The 16,054-nt window shown below is 43.7% G+C and overlaps 1 protein-coding gene and 1 non-coding gene across 5 annotated transcripts in view; both read left to right on the top strand.

The window, feature by feature from the left end:
• The window catches only part of SPRED2 (sprouty related EVH1 domain containing 2), a 112,444-nt gene that overhangs the window by 82,773 nt on the left and 13,617 nt on the right, over positions 1 to 16,054 (top strand). For all 4 annotated transcript variants that reach the window (XM_032497696.1, XM_032497695.1, XM_032497697.1 and 1 more), the window contains 2 exons: positions 5,696 to 5,864; positions 8,046 to 8,110. In XM_032497696.1, coding sequence (XP_032353587.1) covers positions 5,696 to 5,864; positions 8,046 to 8,110 — 234 coding nt within the window. The remainder of the gene's footprint in view (positions 1 to 5,695; positions 5,865 to 8,045; positions 8,111 to 16,054) is intronic.
• Positions 3,181 to 3,253, top strand: TRNAT-AGU. Its single transcript has one exon. It is a non-coding gene; the product is annotated as a tRNA-Thr (tRNA).

Raw genomic sequence — 16,054 nt, 5'->3', positions numbered from 1 at the left:
AGACTTAAGATTCAGAAAGACTCCTTGTTCTGGGTGACCAACCCCTTTTTGGGGGCCGGGAACCAGTAATCGATGCCCTGTCACTCTGACCCAAACAGAGCCAAAGTCCCATGTGCACAACCACCTTTGGCCTTTTGATACAGTTTTTCCCCCTTGTGCCTGTTTTTATTTTTACGTAGCTGTAATCAGAGCTCGTAAAAAGTTTTGGATCTCATTTGTTTTGCTCTAACTTTCTCATAAGAAATTTTCCATGTTGCTGATATCAGATCAGTGTTCCATTGTTTGTTTGGTGATCTCCTTAGTGTCAAATACTAATACTCTTTCCCTGCCCACCCCCTACCTCAGTATTATTTACCTGCATTTTCCACAATTATTATTTTCTTGGAATAACTTGGGGGGGGGTCAGATTTTTATGACTTTTGATACTTGTACAAGGAACTGCTACCAGCATATTTGAGAATTTCCTTTAATACATTGAAGTCAGATATTTTAAATCTTTATCAATTTGATTAGAGTAATGTAGTATCTTATTGTTGGTTAATAATGAAATCAAGTGGTTTTTTGTTGGTTAAACAGTTATAACTGAATTATCTTTGGGGGGCCTGATTGATATGTCTACCCTCCAAGTTAAAGTTATTAATCTTCATCTGATATATTTGCTGCAAATATTTTTTTTTATAATCTGTTGCTTGCCTTTTTAAATTTTAGTTGGTGTTCTTTTTCTACAAAAATTTGGATAGAGAAAACTTTTTCCCTTTTTTATTTTTATTGTTACTACTTTTGTGTTCACAAATTAGCTTACGTAAATAGTTACATGTTTTTAGGTCTGTTTTTTCCTGGTATTTCTGTGGTTTGTCATCGATTATGTCAACCTCAGATGGCCTTTAGATTTCTTTTAAATCGTGAAGGGCTTTTTCTAATAGAAACAGTGTTGGCAATAGTTTTTCCAGTGTAGTACAGTTCTAGAATTCAGCACATTGGTTTTTTTTTTTTTTTGCTGCTTTTATTTGAATTCTCTGTTGATGTCTGTGAACTTAACTGCCATTGTTTCTTCGGGAAAAGTCTCTGTTCCAAATAATCTATTCACAAAGTCATTATTTGGATAATTTTTTGTCGGTTAGAGACAATCAGATTTTCCTGAGAAAGGATACTGTAAATTAAAAATTTCTGAGCTGACTCTTATTGTAAATGGACATGAGGATTTTACTTAAATGAATCCTGTGAGAAATCACCTTATGAAAATTAATCACAAAATCTAAACCAAAGGTTGATCATTCCTGTGCAGGTCTGTGAGCACGCTCACACACATTTGGTGGGAGCTCCAACTGGCAAAGCTCTTCAAAAGGCAAAATTTGGCAGGATATTAATTTTAAATATGTATTACTTTTTACTTGGCCGTTTCGCATCTAAACTATCCTATGGTAATAGACTTACAAAAATCTATTGACAGCTACAAATTCTCAGACATTTTTGGTCTTGGAATCCCTGTCTACTCTAAAAATGTGAGGAAAAGCTTTTGTTTTGTGGTTCTAGCTACTACTATTTACTTTATTAGAAATTAAAACAAAAAAATTTTAATTAAACAGTAGTGTTAGCATAAATGACGTTCTTTATGGCAAATAATTATATAACTATTTTCCAGGAAAAAAATAATTAAAAGAGTAGTATTACTTTGCATTTTTGCAATGCCCTTTATTATCTGACTTAATAGAAGCTAGCTGGAGTCTTGCTTTCAGTCTGTTGCAGTATCTTGTTTTGACTGAAGCATGTGGGAAAAAATCCAGTCTCACACGGATACGTAGTTAGAAAACAAAGAAATAGTCTAATAGTCTTTTCAGGAAATCATAGATATACTTCTTTGGTGCAACACCAAAACTCAGAGCTTATAGTGGTTGCTTAAATGTGGACTCTGAAGCCTTATCAATGATCTTTAAATCCTCTGTTACTTTGAGATCCACTGGTTTCTCTTTCTCTTTGCATGGAGCCTTTACTCATCCCTGATTTTGTAACATCATGCACTGGTCATTTGGAAAATAATAGTTTAGTAAGTTAAACAGATCTTCTAAATATTGATACATTTAATTCTGTAGTATCAAAAAAAATCACATTTCTTAATCTCACCACTGATGTCATTAGAAAAGTCTTTAAGTATTGGGAAGCTGTCCAGAATTCTAATTTTCACCTGAAAGTGCACATTTTTTTGTTGGCAACAAGTATCTCCTTGTTTTCCTTGAGGTGATGGGCATACCGTGTTCATCTTCAAGAAACTGTCTGCCAGGTACCCAAGTCTGAATAACCATAGCTCATCTGTTCCTTGTTCTTTCATGTAAACCTGGTGATCCATGAGAAAAGCAGTTAGTTCAACTCACAGCTGCAACAATTGCACAAGTTTTTCCTTGAGACAATCATCATCCTTCCACGTGCAACAGAAATGGAAAGGCTATTAGAAATACCCTTCCCTTTCCCAGCTCCACCTTTGTGCAAAGCCAGAGAGTTTCTTCACATACTTCAACCAAAGCAGCGTATTACAGCAGATCGAATGCAGAAGCAGATGTGAGAATCCAGTTATATGTACTTCTCACTTCACATGAAGTAAAAGATGCATATTCAAAGGTCAGGATTTAATCATTTTTAACTGCTTCATTAAGAACAGTCCTACATGAAAGCCGGCCTTTTCTACTTTGACCGAGGGACAGTGGTGAACCCGGTGACTTTGGTACCGTTTGGTGCCACCGCCTTGCCTTGCTTCATGTCTCAGCACAGCAGCGTTACCCATCGTTCCTTTGGCACCATTAGCAGAAATGGCAACACAGTGAAAAGGCAAATATGTCTTACTTCTATGAAAATAGTTTTGCCATCCTGGACCCCCACCCCCGCCCCGAAAGGCCCTGAGGATGGAGAGGGAAGACTTCAAGAGCCCAGAGACCAACCTCTGAGAATATGTACAGGGATGTTCATTTCAGCACTGTCTGCAAGAGTGGCCAAGTAGAAATGACCTAAAAGTGCATTACTGTGGAGAATGGCTGAATAATTCTAATATATCCATGCTGAGGAATATTATGCAGCCATTAAGCAGAGCCCTTTATACCTTCCTGTATCTCTAAGACATGTCATTAAGGAAAAGGCAAGTTGCAGAGCAACTTATAGGTGTGGCTACATTTAAACACACACAAACTGGGAGGAGTGCATAGCTCAGTGGTAGAGCGCATGCCTAGTATGCATGAGGTCCTGGGATCAATCCCCAGTACCTCCATTAAAAAATAAATAAGTAAATAAACCTAATTACCTCCCCCCCTCCAAAAAAAAAATTAAACACACACACACACACACACACAAACTTAGGTGAGTATGTAAAGGAGCTGTAGAAAGGAAACGGGTTGTGTCTGCCATGCTGACAGTGGGCAGCTCTGGAGATGGACCGGTGTTAAGGGTAGGGAGGGAGAGATGAGTGAGGACGGAACCTTCATGTACTCACCCAAACTCCTTAAATCTTTCACGATATGAATTTCTCGTGGAGATTTTTTTTTAAACCTCCAGTAAGAATCAAAAATCTCTTTTTTTTTCTCCCACGCATCTCATTTAAAAAGATCATTTTAAAAGCTTTTCTCAAGTTTTAAGTTAATGCTTAAACTTCATTTCAGAGGACTTATACCTGTGATGCCAAAGCTTCACTAGAGGGGTTATACCTGTTGTGAAGATTAAAGCATTTGAACTTTCTCACTTTTGTCATTCAACTGAGATATGTAATGACGTAATCTTGTTGAAGAGGAGGACAAAGCGATGGCGTCTGGCCCCCTCCCCCCTCACATAATTTACGTGGCTGAACTTTACTTTGCTAAGAATTTATTAAACTGCTCCTAAGGAAAATGTACCTTTGGAATAATCTTAAACTCAGAAAATGTCAACCCAAGACTAGTTTTACCCACCCTGAAAATAGGGAGAAACTGGAAGTCTTTGTTTTTACAAAAAAAGTTTATTTTGAGACCTTGAATTGAGACTATTAAATTCTAAAATAGATACCATTTGTTAGTTAAAGCCTTGGTTATTTGGATTTCCCCAATTTGGGATGGGGCTGGGCTGACATTTTATCATTGCGCTATTCTTAGGGGGAAATGGCCATAATAAGCAATTTAATCATAAATAGAACCGTGTGAGGGGCCTGTTGTCTTCTTTCAATACAATGTAACCTAGTTAAGTGTGCAGGACTGCTGTTGGATATGCCGGCTTGACTGTTACTCTCATCTGTTTATTAAGTTAAGGAACGTTTATTAGGCAGTACTTAATTTGTTTGCTTAGATGTATTCTTGAAACTTGTACTCCTTTAAAAATATTCTCTAATGTGAATTTATACTAATTTAGGCAAGCCTTTACTCTTCCCCTTCACCTAGTCTAAAATTAATAAGATCTCATCTTGTTAAATGTAGAACTTTGCCAGAGCATGATCAAAGCTGTTAAAACTTAGCAAAATCGTTTTGGTATATACATCATGAAGCCACAGTAATAAATGTTGTTGTTATTTTGGAGATTCCTGTGAATGAAGAACGAAGTTTACATCCCCATGATCGCAATGCCTCTTTTCTTCTATTATATTAAACTCTGGTGTCTTTACCAACAATAGCCCTGCGTTACACACAGAGGGAGTAATTTTCTACGACATCTTGATCTTTTAGTCTAGTTAGGGGAGCAACTAACCGGAAACTCATGTAATGCACATGAAACTACTGGAGAATAATGTGAAATCAAGTACTAAATTGTGAAGGTGACAAAAACTGAAGTAAATAAGAGTAAAACATGATGGGGTATACGGGGAAGTGAGCGTGACCCTGATGGGTGTCTCATTGCTGGGTGTTTTCAGAGCATGTTCATGTGCATGTTCTCACTGATAATGTTGGTGTTACTTCTGTTTTAGAGATGAAAAGGTCAAAGGTCTGAGACAATCTGTGCAAAGTTATAGCTCAGTAAAAGGCAGCTCTGAGAGGAGACTGCTAGAAATGTGGAGTCTGTTGTAATACTCCAGATAAAAGGTTAATTGAGACCCAGGTCAGAGTGACAGTACCTGAAACAGGGCAGGTACCGAAGATGTTGTCGGGAAAATGAAATGAACTTGGTGGTTAATAATACAGAGGACAGAGAAAGCAGAAGAGGCAAAAGAAAACCACAGAGATTTGAGCCAGAGAGAATGAATAGAAGGGGGTTGGCCTTGCTAGATATGCAGAAGTTGGGAGAAGGAACCAGGGGCAGAAATTTCAGAGCGAATGTGTTAACTTTTTAGCTGGTTGAGTTTGAGGTCACTGGGAAACACCCGTTAGGGCTGAGGGAGGAAGACTGAGGGCCATGAATACAAAGGCCCTGATGTAGAAGCAGTCAACCTGGAACAGAGCAAAGCCCCACGTCTGGGGCTCAGTGCCCGCCAGTCAGGGGCAGGGGGAAGGAAAATGAGTGTGATGACGAGCATGGCTGAGGAGCGCAGTGGTACACGGAGGACCCCCAAAGTGATGGGGGAGGAGTGGGTGGTCAACAGAGGGAGGCGAAGGTTCCTCCAAGAAGCCTTCTGCGCAGACTCATGAAGACGGGGGTGGGGGGAGGGTTTTAGTTAGTTGCCACCGAGCAGGCATGGTTCCTAGTTAGACTTTTATAACCAGACACCATCATGGCTGTTTAACAAGTAACCCGCCTGTGTGTTTCAATCCTTCAGGTGGTTTTAGAATGCTACGTAAGAAAGGACTTGGTCTACACCAAAGCCAACCCAACCTTTCATCATTGGAAGGTCGACAATAGGAAGTTTGGACTTACTTTCCAAAGCCCTGCTGATGCTCGAGCCTTTGACAGGGGAGTGAGGAAAGCAATCGAAGACCTCATAGAAGGTATTGGATTTATCGCTGCGTTCTCAGTGGGACTGTGGGAAGTTCCCAGGTTCTTTAAATCCCAGTTGTCTGCCATCATATATTTGTGGTTAATTTGCCAGAGGGTTGGGGGAACAGGTGAGCAGAGGCCAAAGCTTGGGGAACATCCAAGGAGAAGAAACAAAGTGATAGTGCAGGGGAGAAGGAGATGGGGGGCAGAGTAAGGAGGGGTTCCAGTGGGTTTTTAGACTCTGCTCTGAAAAGACAAGTTCTGGGCTTCCCTGTGAATGACTTTTTGATGGATTTCACCTTTCCCTGACTGTTGAAAAACGGCTTTGGTCCAATCTGTCTTGGTTCAGAAGTAGACAGTGGATTCTAATGGGCCCAGAAGGCTCGAGGCCTTCCCACTGTTCTGTAGTGCAAGCCCAGAGTGGACGGCTGCCACCAAAAAAAGGAGAGGGCTCTGTGACTCCTTAGTCCCTGGGTCAGCAGCAGGTAGATACTGTGTTGCATTTAATCATGGCCTGGAAGGCTCTTGGGCAGTCAGTCCTCCTCGTGGACTTGTCTGATCCACAGATGCAGAGACACAAACTGTCCACTTCAACACATTGAGTTATCAAATCAGAGGGTTAAAGGTGCCATTGCCAGGGCCCTGTGAAGACAGGAATATCCAGCAAGGCATGGTGAAGCCAAATTCAGAATTTGGGGAGATCAATCACAAAAGAATATATGTGTCATTTGTATAAGAAATAAATGTATTCTGAAGTCATTTTCTTCATTGTGAATTTGGGGGAAGAGAGAAAAGCAGATCTTAAATGGAAAATCTCTTAGCATCAGTGGTGAAATAATTCTGGCTGGAACATGAATTTGTTAACTGTAGCCATGGGGTAGCCAACTCATTTTGAGTAAACCCCAGTGTTCACATCATAGGTCTGACATAAGTGTTTAAAATCGTGTTATTAAACGTAGCTTTGACATGTTTAGAAGAGAAAACGGCTCCTGTATTATTGATAGAAGTTTGCCGTATGTCCATGCACTTAATCACTGAAGCTGCACACAAAATTGGATTCTCTAGTAATTTTTTTCTCTGGATACACTCTTCCTCGCTCTGTTCTGTCAAACTCGCCTCAAATATTGATTAACTAGAGTAATTCAAATAGTAGAGAAGAATCCTCCAAGATCAGGAGGAACTGCATGCAGGGTATTGTGGAACGTACATTTGCTCCTGTGAATCCCTCACTGGAAATTTAAGTATTTCTCATCCCTTTCTGAGCAAGTCTTTTCAGTTCAATTTTATGTAACAGCAAAATATTTTCTAAATGCACATTTTGTAAGACCTCAGCAAGAAAAGGAGAAGATAGAGACTACATTTGCCGTTTGGTATATCTATCACTTAAGCAAGCTTAAATATATTCTTGCTTTTGGCCATTAACAGTGTTGATTAAGTTGAGCCACACGTTACTGGGTGCTGTTAGAAGGGAATGAAGAAAGAGATGAACAGGTAAATCAGTTGAACCCTGCCTGAATGACCAGTTCGTTCCCTGATGGAATAAACTGGATTTTCTGACATGAGCTTAAATGTTGGCCTGCAAAAACAGAAAACTCACTGATGCCCTGGTATTGTAAGAGAAAACCTTGCTCAAGCATCAGCTCTGAAGGCGGCTCCCACAGTCTGGGTTTTAGAAGGCAGTATCTGAATTTCAGAACAGGAGGCGACCGCAGTAGCTACTTAGTCAAACCCCCTCACAGGTAGATGAAAAGCCCAGAGATCGAAGTCCAGTCTCACAGTGAGACTGTGGCGGGTCTCACCTGGGGCTCTCTGTTTAGTGCTTTTCCCACTACTCGGTGGGGATGTTGTGGGGGCACTGGTGGGGGCTGGTCGTGATGCATGCCCTTCAGAGCAGTGGGCAGGCTCTCCACGCACCACCTGTGGGGTGCCTCTCTGCTTCTCCAGCAGCCAATATAGAAGTTTGCGGGATTAATTGGGAACAACAGTAGGCAAAGTTCATTTAGGGAACGTCCTGCCTGGAGTCAAGAAGAGTAAAATTAAAAACATTTAATTCCCAGGTTAAGATATTTCTGCTGGTGATTCCCATGTGAAAGGAATAGAATGTGGTTTTATTACAATATACTTTTTAAATGATTGGCTTCGACTTAATCATCTTTGAAAACCCTTTTTTCATGTTTCTTGTGTCTTTTTAGGCTCAACAACATCCTCCTCCACCATCCACAACGAAGCTGAGCTTGGCGATGATGACGTTTTTACAGTAAGTTCCTCTTACATTGTCCTCTGCTTTTGCGATGAGTTGGTGACTAATCAGAGAGAGGTTCTGCTTCGGGGCATAAAAGACACTTTACAGTTTAGCATTTGCTGTTGCTGCTGGGATGCCGGCAGGGAGATCTCTGACTTGTCATAATTTTGCTGCCTGGGGTTTGCCCTGGTCACCCGTGTTGCAACGGTGCCACGAGGCACATAGTGTCAGCTCTCCTGGAGCTGTCGAACGCTCTCTCACAGTCCTTCACGTTTAGGGTGGCCAGCCGTCCTGGTTTGCCTGGGACTGTCCTAGTTTCACTGCTGAAAGCCCCCAGTCCCACAAAATACATACTTCAGTCCCAGGCAAATTGGGACAACTGGTCACCTTACTCTGAGTCTTCCATTAACAACCCCTGCCCCTCAACCTTCCTGGCATTGAGGGGGTTGTGGGGTGGCGGGGAGTAACCGTCCTGATGAGTAGTTAAACATCTGATAAGAACGTCCTGAAGGCCAAGTTGAGGTTAGGACCCAGTGTGCTAAGGCAGGAATGGGCTTGGATATTTTGGCACAGCTTGAGTTAATGGGATGTAACTGGAGACAAAATGGTTTCTCAGCTTGCCTCCTCGCTTAAATTCTGTGCTCCTAGAAGTTAATTAAACAATTAGTTCAGTGTGCCTGCTGTGGGTTTGGCGCAGCGAGGAGCTGTAGGGAGGGCACCATTTTCAAACTCTTGGTCTCGACCCAGAGTAAGAGATACATTACATTGTAACCTAGGACACACATCCATAGACACCCAAAACCAGATCGTCTATGCTCTGCATTCAGATTTTTTTCTTTTCTTTTTTTGTTTTCTTCTTTTTATTATGAAGCATTTCAAACACACAGAAAAATTTAAAGGGTAGTACAGTGCACGCCTGTAGACACTACACCCAGAGTCGGCAGTTGTAACATTTTGCCCCATTTGCTTTATCTGTGCACATTTGAGTTACTTACACACATACATGGACACACACATTATTTTTTCTACTGATCCAGTTGAAAGTTAAGTCACCTCTAAATACTTGAGCTTGCATCTCTTAAAAATAAGGCATTCTCCTCCACAACCGTAACACCATTACTGCACTGAAGAAAATTAGTAGGAATTTTGTAATATCAGCTCAAAGTTCCCCAATAATTCCTCAGTTGTCCCAAGAGTGTCTTTCATAAGCTAGCTTTTTATTTAATATTTTAAACATTAGTTGCAACCCTTTAAACTTGATTCCCGATGCACTCATCCTGCAACTTGTGATTTGAAAAACACTGCTTTGGGAAGACAGAGGGGTGTGAACCACGGCTCCTTGTGGAGGGAACAGGGTGGTTTGGACAGAGATGAGATGAGCCTCTGAGAAGCTTAGAAACTGGCCCAGGATCTTTAACAGGGAGGGGCATGGGGGTCAGAGAAGACCCCGGGTGCTGAGACCAGACTGCACCTCGGTGGCATTGGAACAGGGTTTGGGAAGGCGCTTTGAGGCGGAAGCAGGGATGTACGTGGTGTTGCCTGAGCGTTGCACCCTGAAGGGGTGGGGGTCAGGAAATGAACTCAGTCGTGCCTCCGTGGAGTGGCTGGTGTGATGTGTCTCTGAGCAGGCTTCCTACAGTGCTCCAGGCAGATCCTCTCAGCAGTTGGCATGTTGCTTACATCTGTTCCTTTGTCACGTTTTGAGAGGCAAACAACAGCAGGCGGGTTAAAAGGTGGCTTCCTGTACTCCAGAGCGAAACTGTCATTTGCAGCTGCTTCCCAGCTACCTGCCAGAAGTGATTTATGGAATCAGGAGAGGGCGAGAGGGAATGGGGTGACGGAAGCCAGCCTCCCTGCTGGTTTTGTCCTTTACTCCAAAGGGGATCAACGTGATGCTCTAGGGCCACACCAGACGCCTGGAAGGGGGTGTAGACACAGCCCTGCTGCTTCCAGACACCGGGAAACTCACCGCAGCAGGAGTGGGGCTTAACTGCTTTCCTTGTGGGCCCTGGTGCCTGTTGTCTTCCTCCTACTCGCTGACAAACAGGGGCCTATTGATGGCAGTACCTCCCTTCCCTAAGACAAGCCCAGTCCTTAGGCCACTGACTCACAGCATCCCATGTAAGGATGGGAGGGTCGTCAGGGGCGAACGTGTCAGGTGTCCTGTTGTTCCCGAGCTCCCTGCAGTTTGTTAGACTTTCAGTCCTAAGAAGTAAGTAAAGTTTCTGAAAGCTGGAGCCGAGGAGGTGAGCGGCTGCGTTCATACCTGTCTAGCCTCCAGCTTCCCAAGGTCTTTCGCATTCTAAGACTTACGTTGGTAAGACAGATGTTTAGAACTTGGAACTCAGTTAAGACAGAAGGAGTGTAAATGGTGATACGCCCTCTTACAGCTTGTTCTAAGAGAACAGCGTGTGGACAAGAAAACCTTTAGAGGCACACCTTGAGGAACCAGGAGTATTTCTTTTGTTTCTGCTGCTGGAGTGAGGGGTTTCCCTCTGTTTCAGAGGCTTCCTCAGGGCCAGGAGGGAAACAGGACACTGTGGACAGCATGTGGTTGCACAGTCTACGTTGGGGGATGAAGTGGAGGAAGGGGCGCCCCCAAACCCCGTGGAGCAGTTGTTTGGGCACTCACCAAGCATGGTCTGTCTTCTGCTCACACTTTGCCCACTCTCAGCCTCTAAGCCAGCCTGTCCCCCTGACTTCTCAGGTTGGTACAACCACGTTGCAACGCCTCCAAGTGAAATAAGCATCCAGCGTAGCAGGTGTGTGCACGCATGTGCAGACACACACACACCCTGCCCGTGCATCTTGCCAGTCACCACCACTGTTGCCTCTGCGCCTCTCCTGCCACCAGCCTGGCATGTGTCCACATCATTCCTGACGGAGCCACCACCAGAGGCTGCTGATTAGCAACTACTCTGACTCTCTGAGTCTTGGGCTGTTCATCCATCCGTGTGCCTTGTTAGTTTTCCCTCAGCCAATTAGGACTGTTCTCTCTTCTTTCAAATCCTGTAGCACTCTCCTTTATTTCTCTCTTGCCACTTGAAAGTCTGCCCCTTTTTTCTGGTCTTCATATTTCATTTGCTGAATGAATGATTCTTCATCTGATTAGAAACGGGTTATTCTTCAGAATAGTCTCTGCAGCCCTATAAAGCTTTGCTATTTAGGTGCTCAATAAATGGGTGATCTGAACCCCAGTACAGTGTGGAACAGCCATCGGGTTTCCTGTCTTACTCACTGGCTTTATTGTTATCCTGGGGGACCATCTAAAGGTGGGTAATTTTTAAGGGAGTCTCAGTAGCCTCGTGTCATATTTTTCTAGCTGTGTTTCCTGCTGAGTCTACAACTAGGAGGTGAGCTCCAAGCAACGCCACTCGCTATGAGCCTTTGGCTGTTCATGCTTCTTGTTGCCTCCCACCGACTTCCTCCCTTGCCGTACAGTCCTCTCTCTTCCACGGGAGACCTCGGTTACCGTGATCCTCCCAGATGAACACAAACACCTAGGTGGCCAGGGTGTGCCCGGCATTAAATGTGGATGTAGGAGGGAATTCCAGTGCCTGAGCCATTTGGTGCAAATTTATAAGATGAGTAATAGAAAGGATACAAAGCAACGACAACAAAGGCTAGCATTCTGTAGCGGGCGTTTCGGGGCATCGCTGAGAGTCAGCACGCTGTCATCACATCTCCCTCTTCAGAGCTGGGGAGCCTGGAGGGGGACTGAATGGAAGGACCCTCAAGTCGCTTCCTCTGTCGTGCTTTTGTCTTGGGCAGGGGTGGGAGGGGGAACGTGCTCTGGCATGTCTCATGGAGGAGGTGCATGTAAACTTGAGATATGAATGGTTAAGCTCTGTGAATAGGCTGAGCTGGTTTGCTCCCTGGCTTAGGGCTGATTCCTCTGGGATCCCTGCTGTCAGGACTCTGAGGCTAGAGGGTTTGGAGTCTGCAAGGAAGGGAGTTACCGGGGATGGGGAGAGAATGATTAAAGGAAATGGATTGTGTAGGACTAGCGAGGCTCCAGGTTTTATGATCATTTGATGAAAAATTTTCCAAATTCCTATTTTGTAGATTTGGTCCATTAAAATCTGGTGTTTTATTTACCACTGCAGAACTCTAAAATCATTTAAAAACGTTATCAGCATCTTCATAGCCAGAGCTATGAAGGAGAATTTGAATCTGATCTTGGGAGAATGCAGCTGCAGGGTCCATGGACTTGCAGAGCAGGCTCATTTAGAATCTGTGGTCAAGTGTCGTCCATGCTTCAGCTGTCATTGTGCTGAGTGGTTGGATCCTGGCTCTAAAGCAGGGGGCTTAGGGAAATATTTGCTTTATAGAAAGATACTTGGGGGTGTATAAAATAGCTAAGACTCCATCTTCCATAATAAGAAGTCCTTAAATAATATCTAAATCTGCAAATCAGGAAATAGTAGAATAACAAGATGCCATTGAAAAGATGGAGAGAAATACAAGAAGACAGAGCCACAAGAATTGCATGTGTATTTCTCTGGGGAGTGAGAAGCTAAGACGGGGAGAGGCGAGACTGCTATTTGAGATATGAAATGATAAACATATATATATATATATATATATTTTTTTAAGGAAAAAAGGGGAGGGAGGCATTCAAGGGAGGAGGAGGAATCAAGCAATCCTGATCAGTGACAGCAATCCTGATATCCCCCATCTGGGGGTTTAAAGAGATTAGAGAGACGCAACAGGCTGAGTTCCGTGGCTCTCGGTGCTGTGGCTGCTTTTTCCACCTAAGTGTTAGGAAGCAGTGTGTCCACCGTGGAAATAATGGCACATTAAAGGTAGGAGGAATGACGAAGAGTTAGCTGGAAATGTTTGGCTTGCCAGCTCCTTAGAATTATTGGTCTTGGAATTGGAAGGGATGTTGAGTTTATATCAGATGAGCCAACCTCCTTCCTTGTGGCAAAGAAGGATCTGCCTCGTTTTATAGACAGTCATGGATGCAGCTCAGAGTCCGATGGGTGACTCGCCAAAGATGACACGGCTGGCTCAGAGTGGAGGAGCGGTGAACGCCACCTCGTCACCTTTCCTGTTCACCACTGTCATTTTTCTCTTCCTGCACTGAATACCTACATCTATGGTATTTCAGCTGTTCTGTTTTTTATATAACTCTTTTATTCAAGAGTTGTGTTTTAGGGTTCTCCTGGACCCAAGTTGGAAAGGGGAGGAGAGGTAAGAGAATAAATTGGTGACTGATGGCACATGTGGCCTATTCAGGTGATGGCCTTGGAGCCTGAGCCAGTGTCACAGCCTGGAAGTCCCCAGAATGCAACTTGAAGCTTCGCCAGAGGAAGGCCTACCCTGCATGTGGTTTGGGTTTGTTTTTTTTTTCCCCCACCTCCTAGGTTTATACTACCACCTAAGTATTGTTTCTGGATTTGGGCAGCCTGTCCCATAGGGATTCCCAATGAACCCCTCACACCTTAAGGCATCCATCCTCTGTAACGAGGTGACTTCTCTCCTGCGCACCTAGGATACTACCAACTGTGTACCGTCCATTGCAGAACTGGTTAGAGTCATTCATAACATTTTGTGTGGGTCTGAATTCTTCCCTAGAACCCATTTGAAAAAAGCTGGTTATGTTTCAGTGTCTCGTTGCACTTTCATTCTTCAGGCAGGCAGTTCCTCTCTCACGTAGGAAAATGTCTTTTACAGCATCGTCAGCTGTTAGCCATGTTTCTGCCCGGACTGGAAAACTTGGTTCTTCCTCGTGCCCTATGCATGAACCCTTGACATCCTGTTTATTACAAGCTGCATTTTATTACTTTCTGGCTGTTCAGAGCAGTTGCCCCGAATGACATCTCAAACCCCTCCCACCCACCCCAGGTGTTTTCTGAAGCATGGCTAGAGCAAGTGGTGGAAACCAAAGTACAAAGCAGCAGTTTGTTTTGTCCTAGATGAGCTTTTGAGTCTTTGCAAGTTGTGCTTATTTTCATTCTTGAGTAAGTAGGAAAAAAGTGAATTCACGGAGCTTTGTAAATATCAAGCTTTCACTTACAGAAGCAGAAGGGTGCAGAATACCACAGAATTTTCCTTTTCTTAAAGAGTGTTTTCCACCTAATCCATCCCCAGGAACACTGAAGGCTAATCTACCAGTTTTATAATAAATGGGGTTCGTTTATTGATGTTCTAAGAAAGAGGATGTTTGGAAAAGGTGAAGTGATGTGTGACCCCCTTGTGTGCAGAGTTTGGAGGCTGGGGAGAGGCCAGGACTCTAAACTTGATTCTGCCATTAATGAGCTGTGACCGTTGATCCCTTTGGACTCAAAACCTTCCCAGGATGAAATACTTCCTTTGAGTTTCTATTTGCTGGCCCAAGGGGAGGGTAAGGAAAGGCACCATGGTGTGGAGCTGTCCCTAGCCCTGTGCCCTGCACTTTCTCGTACGTTAGTGAATTTGGTCCTCACAGCTGTCCATCAGGTACTTACTGACAGTCCATTTATGCAAATAAAGTCACCGGGGCTCAGAGCGGTGAAGCGACTCATGCCCAGTTCCACACTCTGCTCACCCAGAATGCAAACTCTAAATCTGCCTGCTCCCTTTCCGAAAACTTTAAGAAAAGGAAATGCTTATTCAGTAAGTTTCAGTAAATTTTACATATGAAATATACCAGATATATACCAGATTTTCAGACTTGCCAAAGAACCACCTAAGTGGTGGGCATTTCAACAAGGGCATTGGCTTAAAACCTCAGCTGGCTCTTCAGTGGAGCTATGGGTTCTCCTCTGCCTGCTTGGGAACCCCAGTCTCATTTTAGAAGATCAATTGATCAAAAATGTTTCTGTTGTCTCTACCTGTGGAATTAAAGGGTTGGGACCGAGTGGGGCCAGGAGAGACTAAGTTAAAGAGAAAATAAGTTGAAAATGTAAATTCCTTCTGCGAAATTTAACTAGTGAAACTCATCCATGGTGGTTTATTAAGAGAAGCAAAAACGTTTTGGAGGAAGGACAGCTATGCTTTATGGTCAACACCAGGGAGCTGCTGGCTGAGACCCAGCCCGGCATGGGGTGGCAGGAAGTTCTCAGAGGACGGATGGGAGCTGCTTTATCCTCTGAAGGACAGTCATTATCAAGCTCACGTTGCATAGCAAGAGGAGGATCTTTTACTTCAATATGTGGTAACTTCAGTGGCTAAATTAAAGCAATTAAATGTCTGAGGCTCACACGAAAGCTTTGACATGGTCTCAATTTCAGGAAGCCCAAAGGCATTTTGCCAGCCCACCAACTTGTGTCCTTCTTCATTGACACATGTATCATCTCATCTTTTTGAGCTGTGGATAGCAGGATACTCCTATTTCCATTTTATTAATTCATGCGGAGTACATGTTCCAGGTTCCCTGACACCTGGTCTTGCTTACTGGCCAGTAAAAGCTAAGCTGTGGGTCTGTCAGAGCCCTTTCATGTCAAAATTTCACCTAATTTCAAATTTTAGAAACATAAAGCTTTTGTCTAACACGTAGGAATTTTTGTTGTTGTTGTTTTCACCATAAAAGAATGCCCACTGCATCTATCCCCTGGGTCCTGGACGGGATAATGTCTGAGTCTAGGACAAAGTCATCTCCCTTCTCCCACCAGCTGCCTCTTAGACCCTATGTGCCTGCTACCTGGGGCTGTAAAAGAGCATGTGCCCGGCTGACTTCCTGTCTGTTTGCCTCTTTGAAAGAGGACACCTGAAACCAGTGTAGGTCCTTAGGACACATGAGCCAGTGCTGCCTGTTCCCAAAGACCAGCTGACAAAAGAGGCGACAACTTCCTACTTACCAAAGGAAAAGGGGTTGGCCATAGACCTGTCAGTCTAATAGCTACTGAGGGGACAGGCTTGCTTTGCTCAAGAGTTAGGCAACAGCTCATCCCCAGACCACCCAAGCCGGGGAGCCTTCTGACACACGCAACCATCCGGTTTACTGTCTTCTGAAAGGCAGGAGATGCCCAGAGT

This window comes from Camelus ferus, chromosome 15 (genome assembly GCF_009834535.1).
Source record: "Camelus ferus isolate YT-003-E chromosome 15, BCGSAC_Cfer_1.0, whole genome shotgun sequence".
In the NCBI taxonomy this organism is placed as follows: Eukaryota; Metazoa; Chordata; class Mammalia; order Artiodactyla; family Camelidae; genus Camelus; species Camelus ferus.
This window is presented reverse-complemented; position numbering and strand designations above follow the sequence as displayed.